The sequence below is a fragment of the Coregonus clupeaformis genome, chromosome 13, assembly GCF_020615455.1.
Source record: "Coregonus clupeaformis isolate EN_2021a chromosome 13, ASM2061545v1, whole genome shotgun sequence".
NCBI classification, from domain to species: domain Eukaryota; kingdom Metazoa; phylum Chordata; class Actinopteri; order Salmoniformes; family Salmonidae; genus Coregonus; species Coregonus clupeaformis.
This window is the reverse complement of record NC_059204.1, coordinates 26323279-26348089: the sequence shown is the minus strand read 5'-3', so window position 1 is coordinate 26348089 and position 24811 is coordinate 26323279. Positions and strand designations below refer to the sequence as shown.

At 44.8% G+C, this 24811-nt stretch overlaps 1 protein-coding gene across 2 annotated transcripts; it reads left to right on the top strand.

The window, feature by feature from the left end:
• Positions 1 to 3808: 3808 nt before the first annotated feature.
• LOC121579823 (insulin receptor substrate 1-B-like) lies at positions 3809 to 23374 on the top strand. Of its 2 annotated transcripts, none has more exons than XM_041894737.2 (3): positions 3809 to 4420; positions 6165 to 9452; positions 20722 to 23374. In XM_041894737.2, exons 1-3 carry the CDS (start codon positions 4063 to 4065, stop codon positions 20727 to 20729), a joined length of 3654 nt encoding a protein of 1217 aa, XP_041750671.2. In that variant the 5' UTR covers positions 3809 to 4062; the 3' UTR covers positions 20730 to 23374. The 2 variants fall into 2 exon arrangements, with proteins under 2 accessions (XP_041750671.2, XP_041750670.2); XM_041894736.2 differs by having other exon boundaries at positions 6165 to 9458.
• The last annotated feature ends 1437 nt before the right edge of the window (positions 23375 to 24811 follow it).

Here is a 24811-nt window from a genome sequence, read left to right as displayed (position 1 = left end):
TCCCCCGGAGAACCCTCTCCAGCACCTGGCCGCAGTGTGCCCTCCACGACCGCACTTGGTGCAGGAGACAGATCCCTTCGGGCTCCTCCTCCTCCGTTCTCTAGCGCCGGCACCCCCGAGCTCCATAGGGCTCGGCTCGGAGGTGCCGGAGGGCGGAATGGACGGACTCCACTCGGGACGTCCACGGGTGGCCAGCAGGGTGTCCAGATGGATGGACATATCGACCAACTGGTCGAAGGTAAGATGGGTATCCCTGCAGGCCAACTCACGTTGAACGTCCTCTCGTATGCTACATCGAAAATGGTCAATGAGAGCCCGTGCATTCCACCCTGCATCCGCCGCTAGAGTCCGGTACTCTAGAGCGAACACCTGAGCGCTCCTCCTCCCCTGTCTCAAATGAACTAGACGCTCCCCCGCCGCTTTGCCCTCAGGTGGATGGTCGAACACGGCCTTGAAGCGGCGGGAGAACTCGGCGTAGGTGACGGTGCTGGCGTCCATTTTCCTCCACTCGGCGTTAGCCCACTCCAACGCCTTGCCCGTGAGACAGGAGATGAGGGCGGAACCGCTCGTATCCCGAGGGCACCGGGTGTACAGTGGCCAGGTAGAGCTCCACCTGCAGGAGGAACCCCTGACACCCGGCAGCTGTTCCGTCATACGCCCTCGGGAGCGAGAGCCGAATCCCCTGGGTTCCGAACCTGGGACTGGTGGACCGACCGATGGGGTGGGCAGGGTAGGTGGAGGTGTGGGTACCCTGCTGGCCTCCCATCGGTGCAAGGTGTTGATTACCTCCTGTAGAGCGGTCTCCAGTTGTCTTATCTGGCCCTCTTGCCCACGGAGATGCTCCTCGAGCGACACAGGCGTCACTGCCGATCCTGCTGATTCCATTATTGGTGTGTGATTCTGTCAAGGCGTGCTGAAGGTGGGTGTGGTGTATGAATCATGCGCAGGACGCAGAGGCTCAGTCCAAAGGCTTTAGTGCAATATATATCAAAGACGGAAGCACAATAAGCCCGAAGGCGAATACACGCGCACACAGGCGACAAAACAAACGGCGCACAAACATGTGCAACATAACCTCTCCAAAACACTGGAGGGAAAAAGTAGCTCCAAACACGAAACAGAAGCGCAATCACACACAACGACAAGCACACACAACGAGAACTAAATAGGACACTAACGAGGACTAACAAGACACAGGTGTACAACATCCAGACAAAACGAAACGAACATGAAACATAGATCGGTGGCAGCTAGTACTCCGGGGACGACGACCGCCGAAGCCTGCCCGAACCAGGAGGAGGAGCAGCCTCGGCCGAAACCGTGACACTACCTCTTCTATTACTTCTACTACTTATTATTTTTTACTTGACTCTTTTTATTGTTGATTATTGATGAATGTACTGTATTGTTGAGTAAGCTAGCACATCAGCATTTCGCCGTACATTTTATACCTGCTGTAAACTGTGTATGTGGTTTGAAAACTCTGTGGCATGCATGGGGCTGAATAGTTGACTGTGGCCCTGTCCCTGGATGTAGTGCTGAAGCGCTGACCACGGCGCTGTTCACAGTCATGGTGCTGAAAAGCTGACTGTGGCGCTGTTCACGGCTGTGGTTGCTGAATCAGCGTCAATCTTTTGGCTTTCAGTGCTGTCCATGGTGCTGAATGTTTACTTATCCGCCCAAAAAGGTATACTGTTGGTGTTGCCTGTGGCTTCTCCCAAGCAGATCAATGCAGGCTGCTTGCTGTATAGCCCACAAAATTTGCTAAAATATAAACCCATACAGGGAGTGACCAACGGGTGTCGCAAACGCTCTGATGAAAGCATGATTGGATAAATATGTCAATGCTCAGGAGAAGGGATTCCTCATTGAATAATTTAATAAAAAATGTTGGCATAGAAATTCAGTGATATGGCTAACAAAAATATAATCTGTAGATGACTGATCTTGTTTTCTATTTCTGACTAGTTAAGAGGTGTATTTCTGTAAGCACATACAGTGGGGAGAACAAGTATTTGATACACTGCCGATTTTGCAGGTTTTCCTACTTACAAAGCATCTAGAGGTCTGTCATTTTTATCATAGGTACACTTCAACTGTGAGAGACGGAATCTAAAACAAAAATCCAGAAAATCACATTGTATGATTTTTAAGTAATTTAATTTGCATTTTATTGCATGACATAAGTATTTGATCACCTACCAACCAGTAAGAATTCCGGCTCTCACACCTGTTAGTTTTTCTTTAAGAAGCCCTCCTGTTCTCCACTCATTACCTGTATTAACTGCACCTGTTTGAACTCGTTACCTGTATAAAAGACACCTGTCCACACACTCAATCAAACAGACTCCAACCTCTCCACAATGGCCAAGACCAGAGAGCTGTGTAAGGACATCAGGGATAAAATTGTAGACCTGCACAAGGCTGGGATGGGCTACAGGACAATAGGCAAGGAGCTTGGTGAGAAGGCAACAACTGTTGGCGCAATTATTAGAAAATTGAAGAAGTTCAAGATGACGGTCAATCACCCTCGGTCTGGGGCTCCATGCAAGATCTCACCTTGTGGGGCATCAAGGATCATGAGGAAGGTGAGGGATCAGCCCAGAACTACATGGCAGGACCTGGTCAATGACCTGAAGAGAGCTGAGACCACAGTCTCATTAGTAACACACTACGGCGTCATGGATTAAAATCCTGCAGCGCACGTAAGGTCCCCCTGCTCAAGCCAGCGCATGTCCAGGCCCGTCTGAAGTTTGCCAATGACCATCTGGATGATCCAGAGGAGGAATAGGAGAAGGTCATGTGGTCTGATGAGACAAAAATAGAGCTTTTTGGTCTAAACTCCACTCGCCGTGTTTGGAGGAAGAAGAAGGATGAGTACAACCCCAAGAACACCATCCCAACCGTGAAGCACGGAGGTGGAAACATCATTCTTTGGGGATGCTTTTCTGCAAAGGGGACAGGATGACTGCACCGTATTGAGGGGAGGATGGATGGGGCCATGTATCGCGAGATCTTGGCCAACAACCTCCTTCCCTCAGTAAGAGCATTGAAGATGGGTCGTGGCTGGGCCTTCCAGCATGACAACGACCCGAAACACACAGCCAGGGCAACTAAGGAGTGGCTCCGTAAGAAGCATCTCAAGGTCCTGGAGTGGCCTAGCCAGTCTCCAGACCTGAACCCAATAGAAAATCTTTGGAGGGAGCTGAAAGTCCGTATTGCCCAGCGACAGCCCCGAAACCTGAAGGATCTGGAGAAGGTCTGTATGGAGGAGTGGGCCAAAATCCCTGCTGCAGTGTGTGCAAACCTGGTCAAGACCTACAGGAAACGTATGATCTCTGTAATTGCAAACAAAGGTTTCTGTACCACATATTATGTTCTGCTTTTCTGATGTATCAAATACTTATGTCATGCAATAAAATGCAAATTAATTAATTAAAAATCATACAATGTGATTTTCCGGATTTTTGTTTTAGATTCCGTCTCACAGTTGAAGTGTACCTATGATAAAAATTACAGACCTCTACATGCTTTGTAAGTAGGAAAACCTGCAAAATCGACAGTGAATCAAATACTTGTTCTCCCCACTGTAAATAGGCTAATTTATAGAAGGACTTAGCCTATTGGCCAACGTATGGGATATTTATTGATCAGTCCATCGATGGTAAAACATGCGATCACTGGCTTTCACTGTGCAGTAGATGAACATGCATAGAGGCGCATCAATGTGAGTCAATGCAGAGTAGTAGGTCAGGCTACAGTAAACAGACTGTGTAGGAGTAGTCCTAGTACTCCAGCAAGCATTATAGGTTGACTATAGGGAGCAGTGTGCAGACGTCGCTCGCCGCATGTGCACGCCAGTGTGTGCGCGCAGACGGGGGAAAAGCTGATTTATAGAAATAACACATGCTCAAATTAGCTCGCTTATTCCGAAGGCTTATTGGATGCTTCACTCTATGGATACGATGAGAAGGAGAAGAGGAATGTGGCTATAATGAATTAATGGCCTGCTCGTTTTAGTGGGGAGATTTTAAGCAAGCAAAACAGGAGACCTGTCTAGTAATGGAGAACCAGGCAGCGGAGCTGCTACAACAGCAGAGCTACGAGGACGTTCGGAAAAGCGGGTATCTCCGTAAGCAGAAATCTATGCACCGGCGATTCTTCGTTTTGAGGGAAGCCTCGGAACAGGGCCCTGCCCGTCTAGAATATTATGAGAACGAGAAGAAATTCCGAAGCAAGTCACCTATCCCGAAAAAAGCACTGAATCTGGAGACTTGCTTCAACATCAACAAGCGGGCAGATTCCAAGAACAAGCACATGATAATACTGTATACCCGCGGGGAGAGCTTTGCCATTGCAGCAGACAGTGAGGATGTCCAGAATGAATGGTACCAGGCCATGCTGGACCTTCAGTGGAAATGTAAGAGTTTACTATGCCCAATATTCCCCTTGCACGTTTAGTCTGCATTGGCCAATGTTGGTCTAGCTAGCCATTCTGGATTGACATCCATTTGACATTCAGATCTGTATCGCGACATCATGTTATTTTTTATAGCCCATCACACGTGCGATGCTCTTTGTAGAAATTATGCATATAGTAAATTAAATACAGGATATTCCTATTATAAATCAACATATAGGCCTATCCAATGAACAGTTGCATAGCAGTTCAAGAGGGGTGGTGGACCACTGCTGCATGCGCTGTGTCTGTGTGTGTCTGAGCAGTACCTTATCTGAATCATTTATTGGTACATTAACCAATATTTTTGACCATTTTCATTTTGCTGCATGTTAGCCTACACAATTATTGCAACGTGGATGAACCAATATGATTTTCTAATCGTATTCGCGACCAAATAGGCTGCAGCACACCATCATTCAAAGCGCATACTGCAGAGGACGCAGCCAAGTACCGGAGTGCTCTCTGTTTTTGTTTTTCAACACGTCCCTCTGCATGTCGTGCGCGTAACCTACATTTCTGTGCTATGGCGTTGCCTGGCAGGGAGGAGAGCCGCAGCGTCTGCGTGCTTTCATTGGAAAACTGATTTCTATCGGTTTCTCTGGTGTTTAGGTTGTTATTCTGTAACACTAACCTTAACCCTGCTATCGTTTCAGTAGTAATATGGTATCAACAATCCTAATAATGATTGTAATAATGTGGCTATATTTTATTGCATAAATATGATTTGTAATATATGCACAACATTTCTTCAACATTACATCTTCTTTATTTTACACCTCTAGTTATGGTATTTTCCATTTCTATAGGCCAATGTAATTAACATCTAGACTATAGCCTTTACACAAATGAAACAGTAGGCCTAGGTTTCTTCAGTAGAGCAAGAATGTTGTTACATTAAACACATCTGGAGTTACAATGTGATGGTCTGTATTTCACATTTACATTTGACATTTTAGTCATTTAGTTGTCTGTCTGCTTACAGGAGCAATTAGGGTTAAGTACCTTGCTCAAGGGCACATAGACATGTTTTTCACCTAGTGGGCTCAGGGATTCGAACCAGCAACCTTTCGGTTACTGTCCCAACGCTCTTAACCGCTAGGCTTCCATTTGTATTAACCTGTAGTTACAGAGTATTTACACATTAGGTTATTAATAGGTTATAAAGATTGATCATTTTCATGATTATTAACAGTCTTGATTGTACCAACCCAATAATATTTTATAAAGAAATGGTGTTGAAGAAAGGCCTTATTTACACAATATCAAATGTCAATCCACCACACGCTCTAAAGCATCATGCAGCAGGATGTTTGTTTGTTACATGAGTGTTTTCGTCTTCAATTAATGTTTATTATGAATGCATTCATGAAACAAAACCTGTCGTCACGTTTCTCTCACATGGACAGGGATTTTTAAGCCAGTCAGAGTGCAGAGTTTTTAAATGTGCTGAATGTGCTACAACTGACGTTCACTCTGACCTTGATAATATAAGAATATTGTATAGAATATTTTTGTCTCCTGACTGTCAACCCTCGTCTTGTGCTACCCCATGATTCCTCCAAATATTTTCAATTCTATTTTCAACATATGTCTTTCTCCACTCTTTCTCGGTCTTCTGTCTCTCTCCACGTCTCTATATCTCTTTGCATAGCTTTCTGTCTTGCTGTTTATTGAGATGTGTCTTCGTTGTGATTATCTGCAGGTAAAAGCCCAGAGGACTGTGGTAGTGGTGGAGAGTGTGGACTCCCCTCTCCTCCAGGCCCCGCCTTCAAGGAGGTGTGGCAGGTCAAGGTGTGGCCTAAAGGGCTTGGCCAGGCCCGAAACCTAGTGGGCATCTACCGGCTGTGCCTGACCGACAAGACAGTCAACTTCGTCAAGCTCAACTCTGACGTGGCCGCCGTGGTCCTACAACTGATGAACGTGCGTCGCTGCGGCCACTCAGAGAACTTCTTCTTCATCGAGGTGGGCCGCTCGGCCATGACGGGGCCTGGGGAGTTCTGGATGCAGGTGGAGGACTCGGTGGTGGCCCAGAACATGCATGAGACCCTGCTGGAGGCCATGAAGGCTCTGAGCGAGGAGTTCCGCCAGCGCAGTAAGTCTCAGTCTGTGGGCGCTACAGGCGGTGGGGGCACCGCCTCCAACCCCATCAGTGTCCCCACCCGCCGCCACCACCCCAATCTGCCCCCCAGCCAGGTGGGCTTTGGCAGACGAGCCCGGACCGAGACCCCTGGAGCAGGTGGGGCCAACTGCACCAGCACTTCACCCACGCCACGCCACGGGTTCCCCAGGGCACGCACAGCCAGCATCGGGGGAAGGACAGAGGAGGGTGGAGGTGGAGCCAGAGGGGCATGGGCAAGCTCCAGTCCCAGCCTGAACGGATCCTGTTCCACTACACCCACCCTGAGACCCAAGCCCACCAGAGCTCCAACCCCAGCTAAGATCACTCTCAGCCTGGCCCGCTACACCCCCAACCCAGCCCCCTCCCCAGCCCCAAGCCTCTCCTCCAGCTCTGGTCATGGCTCAGAGTGTGGACTAGTCGGAGGGGCAATGGGAGGTGTAGCGATCTGCTCTTACACCCGTGTCCCTCAGAGAGTCTCTGTGTCGGGCTCCCCTAGTGATTACGGCTCCTCAGACGAGTATGGCTCCAGCCCTGGAGAGCACTCCCTGCTGGTCCCCAGTCTACCTGGAGGGTCCAATGGTGGGATTGGACACCATGCTCATGGAGAGGGCTCTTCCAGCTACATAGTGATGGGCCAGAGAGAGAGCCTCCCTGAGTCCCATCAGCGTCCTCAGGGCCGGAGGATGCTGCGGCGCTCCTCTAGCAGGGAGTGTGAGGCAGAGCGCAGACTCCTCAGCAAGAGGGCCTCCCTGCCCCTGACTGCCCACGAACGCCTGGCCCCTCGTAGGAAGGAGGAAGAGGAGGATGAGGACCAAGAGTACGCCGTCATGTCACGGAGTGTTAGCAGGGACGCCTTTGTGTCGCGGCGGCGTGGATCAGGGGGCTCCGCAGCAGGGGGCTTGGAAGCGGGGGCCATGGTTGGGGAGACCCAGGCGAGGGTTGATGTGGTCCGAGGAGACGCGGGAGGAGGAGGAGGAGGAGGGGGACATATGGACAGTGGCTACATGTCCATGTTACCTGGAGTGACTGCTCCTCCTGTTTCCCTCTCCCTGTCTGTGGCCGTGTCTGACGTCAGCACCAAGCCTGGGGCTGAAGATGAGTACATGGCCATGACCCCCAACAACAGCATGTCCCCCCCCCAGCACATTCGCCTGCCTGTCTCTGAGGGCTACATGGTCATGTCCCCCAACAGCAGCTGCTCCCCAGACATGCTTGGAATGGCCATGTGGGGGAGCAGGGGCAGCATGGAGAGCCGGGCTGGCAGTGACTACATGAACATGTCTCCTATCAGCATCCGCTCGGCTTGCAGCACACCCCCCTCACAACCTGAACAGAACCCGCTACAACCCAAGATGATCTACTCTTACTTCTCTCTGCCACGATCCTACAAACACACGCTCTCCACACGCTTCAAGGATGACTTGGATCAAGGGAAAAGGAAGGAGGGTGGTCATCACGACCAAGACAGTGCTGGAAATCGGGGTGGACAAGTGGGCTACAGCAAGAGGGACACAGCCACAGTTGGCCCTGCAGGAGGCTGTCAACTCTGCCTCTCCTCTTCCTCCTTCTCTTCCAGCTCAGCTAGCAGTGAGAGCCTGGAGGACCGGCCCATGTCAGTGGCAGCTGGGGGAGGGCTACGACTAACAAGAACGGGGCCAGGGTTCAGGAATGGGGGAGCACGCTCTAAGGACGGATCCTACCAGCAGAAACGTGCATCGCATGGTCCAGGGGGTCAGCAGAGGAAGGCTCGTCCCCTCAGTGTGTCTGTGGACATGTCTAAAGCTAACACCTTGCCCAGGGTTAAGGAGAACCTCTTCCCCACAGTGCCTCAGAGCCCTGGGGAGTACGTCAGCATAGTGTTCAGGGGTGGTGACGTGGGGGGCAGGAGAGGGGGCCAGTGGGGGCCAGAGCACGGACTGTCTGTGACCCATGGAACCCCGAGGCCCCTGCACCATCCAGCCCTCTGCCATGGTGGCTCCACCAACCTCCCCCGCAGCTTCTCTGCACCGCTGGCCACCTCCGCTGCCTTGGCTGCCTCTGCTGAGTACGTCAACATGGACTTGGGGATGGGAAACTCCCGTTGCACCTCCCCTGGGACCCCTGTTAAATCACCTTTCTGCCTGCCCCCAGCCATTGCCCCCAAGCCCCGAGTTGTGGCCCGTAGTAGGCCCTCTCCTAGGGCAGCAGAGGACAATGTAGGTGGGCATTTGGCAGCAGTGCCAACAGACTTACCCACTTCATATACAGACTACACAGAGATGGCCTTCAGCATGGGTTCAGAGCCTAACCCTGCACCGCCCACCATGCACACTGCCCAAGCTTCATCAATGGAGCAGGAATCAGGCTTGGACTTCCCCTCAGTAAAGTCCTACTCATCTCCTGATCAGAACCAGAGCAGCAGGCTGGCCAGAGACAGGGTTGATAGGGGCGACCAACTGGGACGGAGACGCCACCGCTCTGAGACATTCATCATGACTCCTCCCTCTCTCCCCCTCCACCTGTCCTCCTCAGGCTCCTTGTTCTTGGAGAGCGCCCAGGCAGCAGCGCCTCATCGGCACGGAGGGCTGGAGAGGGGTTCACCATGGGAGAATGCACCCGCAGCCCAGGCTTCATCCTCTGGGTCTGCTAAACAAGGCCTTAACTACATTGATCTTGACCTGGCCATTAATAAGGACAGCTCTCAGACTGAAATGGAGGGGGGAGCCACTGCCCCCCACAACATCTTCTCTCCAGTCCACAATGGGGCAGGTGGGGGAGTCATGATGGGAGACATGACTGGTTTGGGGAACAACCCTGGCTACGCCAGTATTGATTTCTACAAGTCAGAGGAGCTGAGAGCACATCATCAGAGCAGCAGGAAAGATGGAAAAGGTAAAGGTACTGTTCTCTATCTGTTTTATCACTCAAAGCACACAGAAATGGGTATGTTAGTAATCAAAATTACTAGTAGAAAATCTTTGTTCTTCTTCTGTAGTAGAAATCTTGGTTTTGTTTTGTTTTAAAGTTTGTTTCTTAAATCCTTTGTTGTTGTTTTTTTCATCATATTTTAAATAACTTGTAGAAAATACACTTTATGACACTGTCATGAAGCATTATGACCATCCGGTGTCACTTTACTTGGACTAAGAAAATACACTTTATGACACTGTCAAGAAGCATTATGACCATCATAATCATATAAGCCAGATAGGCCTATCACGTACACGCCCTTATGTCAGTCATCAGTCAAAAAGAGGGTGTCTTGTCCTGCTCCTGAAATCTGCTCCTGCATGTATCCCAGTCATCAGCAACAGAGCATTGGGGTAGGTACATGTCTGACATCAATGTGTGCACAATTACATTATATTTTATATATATATATAAAAATATATATATATACAGTGAGGGGAAATGCCCACTGACAAAGACATGATCAGTCTATAATTTTAATGGTAGGTTTATTTGAACAGTGAGAGACAGAATAACAACAACAAAATCCAGAAAAACACGTCAAAAATTTTATAAATTGATTTGCATTTTAATGAGGGAAATAAGTATTTGACCCCTCTGCAAAACATGACTTAGTACTTGGTGGCAAAACCCTTGTTGGCAATCACAGAGGTCAGACGTTTCTTGTAGTTGGCCACCAGGTTTGCACACATCTCAGGAGGGATTTTGTCCCACTCCTCTTTGCAGATCTTCTCCAAGTCATTAAAGTTTCGAGCCTGACGTTTAGCAACTCGAACCTTCAGCTCCCTCCACAGATTTTCTATGGGATTAAGGTCTGGAGACTGGCTAGGCCACTCCAGGACCTTAATGTGCTTCTTCTTGAGCCACTCTTTTGTTTCCTTGGCCATGTGTTTTGTGTCATTGTCATGCTGGAATACCCATCTACGACCCATTTTCAATGCCCTGGCTGAGGGAAGCAGGTTCTCACCCAAGATTTGACAGTACATGGCGCCGTCCATCGTCCCTTTGATGCAGTGAAGTTGTCCTGTCCCCTTAGCAGAAAACCCCCCCCAAAGCATAATGTTTCCACCTCCATGTTTAACGGTGGGGATGGTGTTCTTGGGGTCATAGGCAGGATTCCTCCTCCTCCAAACACGGCGAGTTGAGTTGATGCCAAAGAGCTCGATTTTGGTCTCATCTGACCACAACACTTTCACCCAGTTCTCCTCTGAATCATTCAGATGTTCATTGGCAAACTTCAGACGGGCCTGCATATGTGCTTTCTTGAGCAGGGGGACCTTGCGGGCGCTGCAGGATTTCAGTCCTTCACGGCGTAGTGTGTTACCAATTGTTTTCTTGGTGACTATGGTCCCAGCTGCCTTGAGATCATTGACAAGATCCTCCTGTGTAGTTCTGAGCTGATTCCTCACCATTCTCATGATCATTGCAACTCCACGAGGTGAGATCTTGCATGGAGCCCCAGGCCGAGGGAGATTGACAGTTCTTTTGTGTTTCTTCCATTTGCGAATAATCGCACCAACTGTTGTCACCTTCTCACCAAGCTGCTTGGCGATGGTCTTGTAGCCCATTCCAGCCTTGTGTAGGTCTACAATCTTGTCCCTGACATCCTTGGAGCGCTCTTTGGTCTTGGCCATGGTGGAGAGTTTGGAATCTGATTGATTGATTGCTTCTGTGGACAGGTGTCTTTTATACAGGTAACAAGCTGAGATTAGGAGCACTCCCTTTAAGAGTGTGCTCCTAATCTCAGCTTGTTACCTGTATAAAAAACACCTGGGAGCCAGAAATCTTTCTGATTGAGAGGGGGTCAAATAATTATTTCCCTCATTTAAAATGCAAATCAATTTATAACATTTTTGACATGCGTTCTTCTGGATTTTTGTTGTTGTTATTCTGTCTCTCACTGTTCAAATAAACCTAGCATTAAAATTATAGACTGATCATTTTTTTGTCAGTGGGCAAATGTACAAAATCAGCAGGGGATCAAATACTTTTTTCCCTCACTTTATATATAACATAAACATACTGTTGACACGTAGGCTGTGGTGTAATGGAATGTTTTGCCTTGTGTGGTAGGATTTGTCACTCTTATGTAGGTGTCATAACCAGCCATAAAATAACGCAAAATATGTCACAACAAAGTGTTACCGGAATCTTTGTTATTCTGTGTGATGGAGTAAATTTCCTGCACACAATTGCTTCAAATCAAATTTATACATGCGCCGTGAAATGCTTACTTACAAGCCCTTAAACAACAATGCAGTTTTAAGAAAAATAAGAGTTAAGAAAATATTTACTAAATAAACTAAATAAAAAAATATACAATGCCAGTCAAAAGTTTGGAAACACCTGCTCATTCAAGGGTTTTTCTTTATTTTTACTGTTTTCTACATTGTAGAATAATAGTGAAGACATCAAAACTATGAAATAACACATTTGGAATCATGTAGTAACCAAAAAAGTGTTAAACAAATATTTTAGATTCTTCAAACTAGCCACCCTTTACCTTGATGACAGCTTTGCACACTCTTGGCATTCTCTCAACCAGCTTCATGAGGTAGTCACCTGGAATGCATTTCAATTAACAGGTGTGCCTTCTTAAAAGTTAATTTGTAGAATTTCTTTCCTTCTTAATGCGTTTGAGCCAATCAGTTGTGTTGTGACAAGGTAGGGGTGGTATACAGAAGATAGCCCTATTTGGTAAAATACCAAGTCCATATTATGGCAAGAACAGCTCAAATAAGCAAAGAGAAACGACAGTCCATCATTACGTTAAGACATGAAGGTCAGTCAATCCGGAATATTTCAAGAACTTTTAAAGTTTCTTCAAGTGCAGTTGCAAAACCCATCAAGCGCTATGATGAAACTGGCTCTCATGAGGACCGCCACAGGAAAGGAAGATCGAGAGTTACCTCTGCTGCAGAGGATAAGTTCATTAGAGTTAACTGCACCTCAGATCAGATTGCAGCCCAAATAATTGCTTCACAGAGTTCAAGTAACAGACACATCTCGACATCAACTGTTCAGAGGAGACTGCATGAATCAGGCCTTCATGGTCGAATTGCTGCAAAGAAACCATTACTAAAAGGACACCAATAATAAGAAGAGACTTGCTTGGGCCAAGAAACACGAGCAATGGACATTAGATCGGTGGAAATCTGTCCTTTGGTCTGATGAATCCAAATTTGAGATTTTTGGTTCCATCCGCCGTGTCTTTGTGAGACGCAGAGTAGGTGAACGGATGATCTCCGCATATGTGGTTCCCACCATGAAGCATGGAGGAGGAGGTGTGATGGTGTGAGGGTGCTTTGCTGGTGACACTGTCTGTGATGTATTTAGAATTCAAGGAACACTTAACCAGCATGGCAACCACAGCATTCTGCAGCGATATGCCATCCCATCTGGTTAGCGGTTGGTGGGACTATCATTTGGTTTTCAACAGGACAATGACCCATAACACACCTCCAGGCTGTGTAAGGGCTATTTGACCAAGAAGGAGAGTGATGGAGTGCTGCATCAGATGACCTGGCCTCCACAATCACCTGACCTCAACCAAATTGAGATGGTTTGGAATGAGTTGGACCACAGAGTGAAGGAAAAGCAGCCAACAAGTGCTCAGCATATGTGGGAACTCCTTCAATACTTTTGGAAAAAACATTCCTCATGAAGCTGGTTGAGAGAATGCCAAGAGTGTGCAAAGCTGTCATCAAGGTAAAGGGTGGCTAGTTTAAAGAATCTAAAATATTTGTTTAACACTTTTTTGGTTACTACATGATTCCAAATGTCTTATTTCATAGTTTTGATATCTTCACTATTATTCTACAATGTAGAAAATAGTACAAATAAAGAAAACCCTTGAATGAGTAGGTGTGTCCAAACTTTTGACTGCTACTGTATATATATATATATATATATATATATATATATATATATATATATATATATATATACAGTGAGGGAAAAAAGTATTTGATCCCCTGCTGATTTTGTACGTTTGCCCACTGACAAAGAAATGATCAGTCTATAATTTGAATGGTAGGTTTATTTGAACAGTGAGAGACAGAATAACAAAAAAAAAATCCTGAAAAACGCATTCTGCTTTCTTGAGCAGGGGGACCTTGTGGGCGCTGCAGGATTTCAGTCCTTCACGCCGTAGTGTGTTACCAATTGTTTTCTTGGTGACTATGGTCCCAGCTGCCTTGAGATCATTGACAAGATCCTCCTGTGTAGTTCTGAGCTGATTCCTCACCATTCTCATGTTCATTGCAACTCCACGAGGTGAGATCTTGCATGGAGCCCCAGGCCGAGGGAGATTGACAGTTCTTTTGTGTTTCTTCCATTTGCGAATAATCGCACCAACTGTTATCACCTTCTCACCAAGCTGCTTGGCGATGGTCTTGTAGCCCATTCCAGCCTTGTGTAGGTCTACAATCTTGTCCCTGACATCCTTGGAGCGCTCTTTGGTATTGGCCATGGTGGAGAGTTTGTAATCTGATTGATTGATTGCTTCTGTGGACAGGTATCTTTTATACAGGTAACAAGCTGAGATTAGGAGCACTCCCTTTAAGAGTGTGCTCCTAATCTCAGCTTGTTACCTGTATAAAAAACACCTGGGAGCCAGAAATCTTTCTGATAGAGAGGGGGTCAAATCATTATTTTCCTCATTTAAAATGCAGGTTTATTTGGACAGTGAGAGACAGAATAACAACAAAAAAATCCTGAAAAACGCAAGTCAAAAATATTATAAATTGATTTACATTTTAATGAGGGAAATAAGTATTTGACCCCTCTGCAAAACATGACTTAGTACTTGTTGGCAAAACCCTTGTTGGCAATCACAGAGGTCAGACGTTTCTTGTAGTTGGCCACCAGGTTTGCACACATCTCAGGAGGGATTTTGTCCCACTCCTCTTTGCAGATCTTCTCCAAGTCATTAAGGTTTCAAGGCTGACGTTTGGCAACTCCAACCTTCAGCTCCCTCCACAGATTTTCTATGGGATTAAGGTCTGGAGAATGGCTAGGCCACTCCAGGACCTTAATGTGCTTCTTCTTGAGCCACTGTTTCCTTGGCCGTGTGTTTTGGGTCATTGTCATGCTGGAATACCCATCCTCAACCCATTTTCAATGCCCTGGCTGAGGGAAGGAGGTTCTCACCCAAGATTTGAAGGTACATGGCCCCGTCCATCGTCCCTTTGATGCAGTGAAGTTGTCCTGTCCCCTTAGCAGAAAAACACCCCCAAAGCATAATGTTTCCACCTCCATGTTTGACGGTGGGGATGGTGTTCTTGGGGTCATAGGCAGCATTCCTCCTCCTCCAAACACGGCGAGTTGAGTTGATGCCAAAGAGCTCGATATTGGTCTCATCTGACCACAACACTTTCACCCAGTTCTCCTCTGAATCATTCAGATGTTCATTGGCAAACTTCAGACAGCCCTGTATATGTGCTTTCTTGAACAGGGGGACCTTGCGGGCACTGCAGGATTTCAGTCCTTCACGGCGTAATGTGTTACCAATTGTTTTCTTGGTGACTGTGGTCCCAGCTGCCTTGAGATCATTGACAAGATCCTCCCGTGTAGTTCTGGGCTGATTCCTCACCATTCTCATGATCATTGCAACTCCACGAGGTGAGGTCTTGCATGGAGCCCCAGGCTGAGGGCAATCTTTAGTGTTTCTTCGATTTGCGAATAATCGCACCAACTGTTGTCACCTTCTCACCAATCTGCTTGGCGATGGTCTTGTAGCCCATTCCAGCCTTGTGTAGGTCCACAATCTTGTCCCTGACATCCTTGGAGAGCTCTTTGGTCTTGGCCATGGTGGAGAGTTTGGAATCTGATTGATTGATTGCTTCTGTGGACAGGTGTAACAAGCTGAGATTAGGAGCACTCCCTTTTAAGAGTGTGCTCCTAATCTCAGCTCGTTACCTGTATAAAAGACACCTAGGAGCCAGAAATCTTTCTGATTGAGAGGGGGTCAAATACTTATTTCCCTCATTAAAATGCAAATCAATTTATAACATTTTTGACATTTTTCCTACTTACAAAGCATGTAGAGGTCTGTCATTTTTATCATAGATACACTTCAACTGTGAGAGACGGAATCTAAAACAAAAATCCAGAAAATCACATTGTATGATTTTTAAGTAATTAATTTGCATTTTATTGCGTGACATAAGTATTTGATACATCAGAAAATCAGAACTTAATATTTGGTACAGAAACCTTTGTTTGCAATTACAGAGATCATACGTTTCCTGTAGGTCTTGACCAGGTTTGCACACACTGCAGCAGGGATTTTGGCCCACTCCTCCATATAGACCTTCTCCAGATCCTTCAAGTTTCGGGGCTGTCGCTGGGCAATACGGACTTTCAGCTCCCTCCAAAGATGTTATATTGGGTTCAGGTCTGGAGAATGGCTAGGCCACTCCAGGACCTTGAGATGCTTCTTACGGAGCCACTCCTTAGTTGCCCTGGCTGTGTGTTTCGGTTCGTTGTCATGCTGGAAGACCCAGCCACGACCCATCTTCAATGCTCTTACTGAGGGAAGGAGGTTGTTGGCCAAGATCTCGCGATACATGGCCCCATCCATCCTCCCCTCAATACAGTGCAGTCGTCCTGTCCCCTTTGCAGAAAAGCATCCCCAAAGAATGATGTTTCCACCTCCATGCTTCACGGTTGGGATGGTGTTCTTGGGGTTGTACTCATCCTTCTTCTTCCTCCAAACACGGCGAGTGGAGTTTAGACCAAAAAGCTATATTTTTGTCTCATCAGACCACATGACCTTCTCCCATTCCTCCTCTGGATCATCCAGATGGTCATTGGCAAACTTCAGACGGGCCTGGACATGCGCTGGCTTGAGCAGGGGGACCTTGCGTGCGCTGCAGGATTTTTATCCATGACGGCGTAGTGTGTTACTAATGGTTTTCTTTGAGACTGTGGTCCCAGCTCTCTTCAGGTCATTGACCAGGTCCTGCCGTGTAGTTCTGGGCTGATCCCTCACCTTCCTCATGATCATTGATGCCCCACGAGGTGAGATCTTGCATGGAGCCCCAGACCAAGGGTGATTGACCGTCATCTTGAACTTCTTCCATTTTCTAATAATTGCGCCAACAGTTGTTGCCTTCTTCTTGTCTGTGAGAGCCGGAATTCTTACTGGTTGGTAGGTGATCAAATACTTATGTCATGCAATAAAATGCAAATTAATTACTTAAAAATCATACAATGTGATTTTCTGGATTTTTGTTTTAGATTCCGTCTCTCACAGTTGAAGTGTACCTATGATAAAAATTACAGACCTCTACATGCTTTGTAAGTAGGAAAACCTGCAAAATCGGCAGTGTATCAAATACTTAATCTCTCCACTGTGTGTATATATATTATATATATTTTTTTAAATACAGGGTTGAGGTTCAGAGTTGAGGTGTTGGCTGGCATCCTTGCTTAAAATGACTTATTATATCACCATCAGAGTTTGCAATGCAAAGTCAATTTACACAGAGGGCAGCATGTTACACCAATACTCCTTTCTCAAATGACCTCAAACAAACCCTGTCACCTTTCTGGCCCTCTCTGAGCAGCCTGGTCTCCTAGAATAGACAAAAACATACAGTAGTAAACTTAAATCCGGGACACTCAAACTAGTATGATATGTTACGTTTGATATGGTCACATAAAACAGATGGTTACTTAAAGAAAAAACAAAAGTGGGGTGGATGGGTGGGCTTATAACGCAAATGTCTAGCAACCCAAAGGTTGCGAGTTCAAATCTCATCGTGGACAACTTTAGCATTTTAGCTCAGTAGCAACTTTTGAACTACTTACTACTTTGCAGCTACTTAGCATGTTAGCTAACCCTTCCCCTTCTCCTAACCTTAACCCTTTTAACTAACCCTTCCCCTAACCCTAACCTTAACCCTTTAATCTAACTCCTAAACTTAACCCTAACCCATAGCCTAGCTACCATTAGCCATCTAGCTAACGTTAGCCACCTAGCTAGAATTCGTAACATATGATACATTTTGCAAATTCATAACATATAATACGAATTGTAATTCATAACATATCATATGAAATGGGTGATGGACATCCACAAAGTAATACATATCATACGAAACGTAACATAGCATACTAAATGGATTTACTTACAGAATAATACGAAATGCTCTGAGACGTTGTCTAGCCAATGGATTGTGCTGGGTTATGAAAGCTAAAATCTAACCCATTGATGGCTGGAGAAATAATGGCTTCCATTGTATAGGGGTTGCAGTAGATCTGAGTGGCACTGGCACCCAACTATTATGTAGAATTAAAAGCATTAATAGCCTAATAACGTAGCAGATGCTGTGTGTGGTAAACTAGGACTGTTTTAGTTTATGCAACCTGATAAAGGCCTACCCTGGATTACACAGAGATTGGGGAGGGGGAGAAATACACACAATATTGACCTCCCCCTTAATTCTACCCAAATCCAATTAATTTATTCTTAATTCTGGAGCAACACACAGAAAAAAAGTTTAAGACTGTTTGTTTTGTTGTAACCTTTACCCTCTTAGCTGTTTTACATGATGATTGCCTTTATAAATGCTTTTGTTACTGTTGCAAGGACACACTTTTCTAGAGTGTTTACTGCTGGTATAATGAATGACTACTTCTCAGGTCAAGGAGACCCTTTAGGGTGATGTACCGTAAGCCATGTATAAAGAAATGTGAAATACAGGTTAGGTTACATGATCCTTTAGGACATATCATCCTTTAGAACCGTATGACTGAAGTTGAACCATAAACTATGACATGTCTGGTGGTCAGCAGGCTGTACGTAGAACCATGTCATCCCTTGGGCCCAGACCAGTGTCAGTGATCTTCATTACCTGTGGTAGAGATTGTTTGCTGTCAATGAATGTCAAATAATTACTCCTGAGCCCTGTGTCAGCAGCATGTACAGTGTGTTACAGAGCCTGGAGAAAGGAGCCAGGTATTTTTGGTTCTTTGATTTTGCTTACGTCAAAGGAAGTCTTATTCGCTTCGTTTCCTTAGTGATGCCACTGAAAGTGTTGTTGTTTTGATTCTGATCCTTCTGCATCCCCCCCCTTCCCCATTGCGCTGTTCCACCCAGCCTGTTTTCACCATCACAACCTATTTTCACTCTCTCTTCTTCATCTCCTCCTTGTTATGAAACCATTTAATCAACCCCAAGGTGCTTATCCTTCAGTGTGTGATTAAACAGGCCACACAGCTCTTGTGTGGTAACAACAATCACCCAACATAAAGTGGTTACTCCTCTTAGTGCAACATTCAACTCCTCAGCCAGCCAGACACACTTGATCTATGGATCCTTGTTTTCTCCCTAAAGCTTTCAGCCATGTCTGATGTGTACCTTGGATTCCAGTCTGTGAGAAGTGTTGAGCTGCCTGCCAGGCTGAGGGTTGAATATAGAGAGTCTCTCATTTTCACAAGTGGGCATTCTGAGAGCAAAGCCAATTGATTTGTCTGCTGGTAATGAGCCATTTCACATGGGTGTAGGTGGAGGGGTCAGGCCTGTTGCCAGGTGTTTGTGTTAATGTGTGGGTGTCTTGTTGGATATAGGCTTTCACATGGCAAAACCGTAAGATATTGTGTGTGTCTATGTTTTATAGAGATGGAAGCCAGAGTACATGATCCATTGACTGGATGTGTTTTTCAAAAGGAACAAAACCTGCATTGGAATAGAGGATGATGCAGGAGATGAGAGAGGGTTATGGATTGTCATTGACATTGACATTTTCTTTACTGCCGGCAAACTTGAGATATGAATAGTTGGGGCTGAATGATTTGTATTTAGTTGTGGATGTTGAAATATTGAATTTTTATGACAACAGAATGCAGATGATTTTGTAGTGGGGATGAGTTGGTCATGGTCACGTGTTGAGGTAGCTACGCCTGCAAACTTCAGAACCAGTGTCTGCCCTCAGGCTAATAGGGAATTTCCTCTTGGTCTAATGGTCTAAGAAGTTGGTTGCTCCTGTGGGAGACTTGGGCTCATATCCCATGTATTACACTTTGTTATCAAAAGGAATAAGAGAGAAGAGTGCTATGAACTCTTGAGGAGTGAGGTAAGAAGGAAGGAGAAGTCCTTGTTTCAGCTCTTTACAAGAGTGCTTGTGTTGAGAGTTTCCAGCGCTGACTGAGGTCACTACAGAAGCAGTAACCGTAACAGTGGAGAAGACAGATGTGGCTGCTGGGCAGAACAGACCAGAATCACTCCAATCTGAGGTGGATTCATCAGGTCTTTTGTCTGTGCTTCTTGTGCTGTAGACGAGTAGTGAGGGACCGTAGGCTACTCATGCTGGTGGAGGCCCAATGCCATGCTTATAAACCGCTTTGAAAACTGTTTCTTCAGACTACAAATATGTATAATTCTTTGATTTGACCACATTATAAGGGGTCTGCTGTTGTTTATTGTTGACTCATATATAGTGTAGCAGGAGTGGAATGTGTTTTGTTGTTGCTGCCACGACTGAAACACTGCCGAAGCAAGCCAAGCGCCCCTTGTTTTGTCTTTGGGCTTAGTGTTTACTCCCCTTTGCCCTCTTTGGCTCCAATCCTCATCCCCAAGCTGGTTGTTCCCAAGCAGAACCCTGATATCCTTCTGTGCTATTCTACTACTCTACAGTGATGCCCACAAACATCCACTCAAACACTTCCATGCGAGATCATTAATCATAATTGCCCTATGAAGATTTTATTTTCTTCCTGAATTTTCTATTGTACTGTGTGCAGTTTGTGTGTCAATTGAAACTGCGTTGTTTCAGTGATACACTCACAGATGCAATGTTACTTTAGCTTTCAAAACCTGTACTTTTGTAATGCTAAAACCAAGACAAAAATAGAATTATTTGATGCGGCTTTCAAAAAGATCACATTATGAAATGGGTGGGGGAGAGGGGGGATGCAGTCTAGCTCACTCTCTAACAGACTGAAGGGTATTCTAGTGGCATTGTTAAATGACCTGTGTACAGACAGCGAGGAAGAAAATAAACCCATTCTATTGATTGACATTACAGTTACAGCTAAATGGGAGAGAGATAGAGACAAAGAAAGAGATTTTCAACCATTTTTCCATTAGGCTTCGGAGGTGTAAATCCTAGATCCTAGACCACTCTTTGTCGGTTTTGTTATGATTTGTTTGTTTACACATATATTTCTTCTTCCTTTCTTTCAGAATGTTAATGATCCATCTTCATCTGGACATTGCTCCTGGGGTTGAGCAGCACTGTCCAACACTCCTCCTAACTAACCCGTGGTGGGATTGGTTGGCAACAGTATACACAGCTATAGAGTTTCCTTACTGACCTTTTTCACTGGAAGATGAGTATCAGAAGTGAAGGCATACCCATCAAATCATCATGAACTCTTTGTCATTGCTATCCAATACTAATGTGTGCCAAAAGACTACTGGTCATAACCAACACAACATGGTTCGCTGAGGTTGAAGAATATAGCCAATCAAGATTACATTTGTTTCTTTTTCCTTAACATAAACTTATGGAAATTGTTATACAAGTGTGAAATAGTAGAAAGGTACATACTAAAAAGTATATAGTATACATATGTTGATGAAAGCTACATAAATAAATAAATCTATATATATTATACTTTTTAAAAAGTGCCTAATGTTTTGTTTGTAGACATTTTTACACAGGGAATCTGGAACTGGTCTGTGAGAGGGAAAACTATGTTTATGTCTTGAATATAATGTTGTGTTAAGAATATATGTTGAAAATGACAGAAAACATAATAGCGAGTTTTAGTTATATAGTAAGCATAATCAAACTGCCTTACTGTGTTTGTGAAACATACTAAAAGAATAGCCTCTTTTTACTTTATGCTGTGCCTCACGCTTCAGCCACAATGAAAGCTCTCGTTTCCTCACTCTCCTGCCTGAACCCTACCAGTACCAGCTGGAGCTAAGCCAAAAACCAGCGCTGTATAATGCCAACCACACACACACACACACACACATTTTAATAGTCTTACATGTGGTTCAGCTGAGTAGGTGAGGTTGATAGTCGTCACATTTACTGCTGTGACGACTATTGCTGTGACATTTACTACTTGTGTTTGCCAGAACATTATTACACTAACAGGCTGAGAATGGTATTGAATGTCTGATCAATGTGATTATAGAATGCTGTGCGTGCAGGCGCGAGAGAAAGAGCATGATTACAGTGGTGATGGATATCAATTAATTAAGATATTTCCAGACCACATTATGGCCTCCCACAATGATCAACAGGGTAATTTTTATTTATGTAATAATAATAATAATAATATTAATTCCTTTCACTGACTTGTTAAGGTTCCCTCCCGCTTTATAACACAGTGACTGAAAATCATATCTCACACACATCCCCTGTAGCCTGGTCCCAGACCTGTTTGTTATTTCTTGCCAACTCCGACTGACCATAGGAGTTGGCAAGACAGCACAAACAGATCAGGCACCAGGCTATGTCCTCTGTGCATCCGAAAAAGACACTCAAGTGCCTGGCTGCCTGTGTTCTTTGGTGTCCACACACTAACGGTTACCCTCACTCATTCTCACTAGGTCCCCCCCTTCCCTTATATCCCCCTTGCTTTCCCGTACCAGTTAGATTTTCTTGCAGAAAAAAACAAGTGGTATTTTTGATGTGGTGATTCAGTTTTATGAAATCCCTTTAGTGATTTGAACATAGCCCATTACTGCCAGTATCTTGTGCTTTAATGCAGAGAACTTTAGTGCCAAAATCCTGTATTACATAGGCTATGTTCACACAGGCAGCCCAATTCTGATCTATTTTTCAGTAATTGGTATTTAGACCAATCAGATCAACTCTGAAAAAAATATGATGTGAAAAGATCTGATGTAGTGGAAAAAATATCAGAATTGGGCTACCTGTGTAATCACAGCCATAGATCAATGGATTACTCATGCTTCACTATGGTAGACTTACTCTGTTTTTAATCTTAAGTTTGTCTCACCATACAGGCCAATGGCATTGCTTGATGTGACTTTTATAATATACCTTTCTTTCTTATTCCCTTAAAATGATTATTCTTAATTGGGGATTTTCATTAATGAGCTTCTTTTACCTCATAATCATGTCTAAAGAATTTGAACAGACGTGACAGTTGGTCTTAAATCCCAAGGACTGTCTGGGAAAGGTTTAGGATTCACCTTAAATCCCCTACATTTTGGTTCACTTAACTACCGTAGCTATGGCCAAGTCCAGTTAAGAGTCTTTGTGTTTGACTGGGTTTCGTTCTACCATCTTTTAATGCCTTATTATTTTCAATATTAACTCTCACATAATACAACACAGTAGCTGTATAAAGGCGCTTTGCATTCTAGAATAACCAGAATTCTGTCAAGTCTGAAGATTCTTAGTTTGGTGAACTGCAGAGACATGTGTTCTCTGTGGCTATAGTGTGTTCAGCATAACACGGTACAAAGTGATGTAGAAATTAGACATATATACTGAGACCCCTCACCGTATCAAAGGTCCTACCTGTAATTGTGGGAAAAAGGTATGATATGTACAGTCAGGGTAATGGATCCTGTTAGGAGAGAGCTGTATACTTATTTTTATGCTATTAATAATACATTGACTGACAATTATGTATAATGTATTCTATTGTAAAGAGAAGGAGCAGGATCTATGGGTATGTACAGTATTCTGTGTATACGGGAGTAGGCTTCAGGAGAGGGATATGGGCATGGGGTTCATGAAAATGTTATGGAAAAGATTTCTGTTCAAAATAGAATAATGCTGATGATTCTTGCCTGTGATGTAAACAATGTCACTTTGTTTCTTTGAAAAACTGAGAAATGAAATGGAACGAACAAACTTTGTTGTGTGTCATGTGTCTGTTTCCTAGATCTATGACAATGTTATTCAGATCTAATTAATGATAGAATTCACTAAAGTGGTGCAACGTGTCAACAAACAAACCAGTCAGTCTAGCCCAGGGGTGCCAAACTCATTCCATGGAGGGCCTAGTGTCTGCTGGTTTTTGGTTTTTCCTTTAAATTACGACCTAGACAACCAGGTGAGGGGGGTTCCTTACTAATTAGTGACCTTAATTCATCAATCAAGTAAGGGACGAGTGAAAGCCCGCAGACACTCGGCACTCCGTGGAATGAGTTTGACAAGTGCCTAGACTAATAAGCCATCAGTGAGTAGACCGTGAAGGAAGTATAAAAGGCGCCGAATGATCAATCTGATGTCTGCATTGGCCGTGCAGCATTTACAGTGATATGGCCTCTGCAGAAGTCAGGGCATTCATACTTTTTGCGCTTTGCGAGTAGCGCAGAGTTGTTGTGAAGGAAGTTGTCAAGGAAGTAGGTTTGTGTTTATACAGGACCTTCCGCCCCCACCTATCATCAACCAATCATGTCAATGCGGAGCTATACGGAGCCCTCCGCATTGTTACAACATTTGAGAGGCACACAGCGATGCGGTACCGAGCTCAATTTGGCCTCTGCATCCCTCCAGAGGCTCCGCAATTGCCTCACACCATCCATACTGCGCCTCCGACCACATTTGCAGATCAAGCATAAATTGGCTTTAAGCCTGGGGGACAGAGCTGGTTGGCTGTATGTGTGTATAATTCCAGTCTCCCTAAACACAGCCAGTCACAGTCCTCCCTCCACCTTACACACATACAGTATGCCACCTCATGGCATCAGAGGCTTCTGAATCATCACAACATACACACACTGTTGGTAAGGACTATGTAAGGGTTGTAACATACATATACACAGCTATTTCTTCCCAAACCTACAGAATAATAACACTATCTGAGTGGAACTTAATGTGATTAAGAATAAAATATAAACAGTGATTATGGATGAAGTTGTACAATAGGAAAAATAAGAAGAAGAGATATAATTGAGACTGTTTAATGTTGATGTTTCAGCTCTCAGGTCTTTCGCAAGACAAGTCACAAAGTCACATTTTTATATAAAGTGTGTTTGGCTAAACTCATTTGAGTAAATGTCTCAACATTTACAGTTATATTTCTTCATACAGTCCTTATCGTGGTTTGGACTAAAATAAAAGTAAATATTTCGTTGAGAATATATATGAAGTGTTGGGATGTTGTTAGTGAATTTCTATCTCTAATTCAACCTAAGCTTGTATCATTACCAGAGGTTGTAAGGCTCTGGTTTTAATCATAAATGATTCAAGGTCCACAACCAACAAGAATGATCTGTCTTTTTATTCATGGAGAGCTCTGGCGCCAAAACCCATACACTCCTGTTTTATACCTCT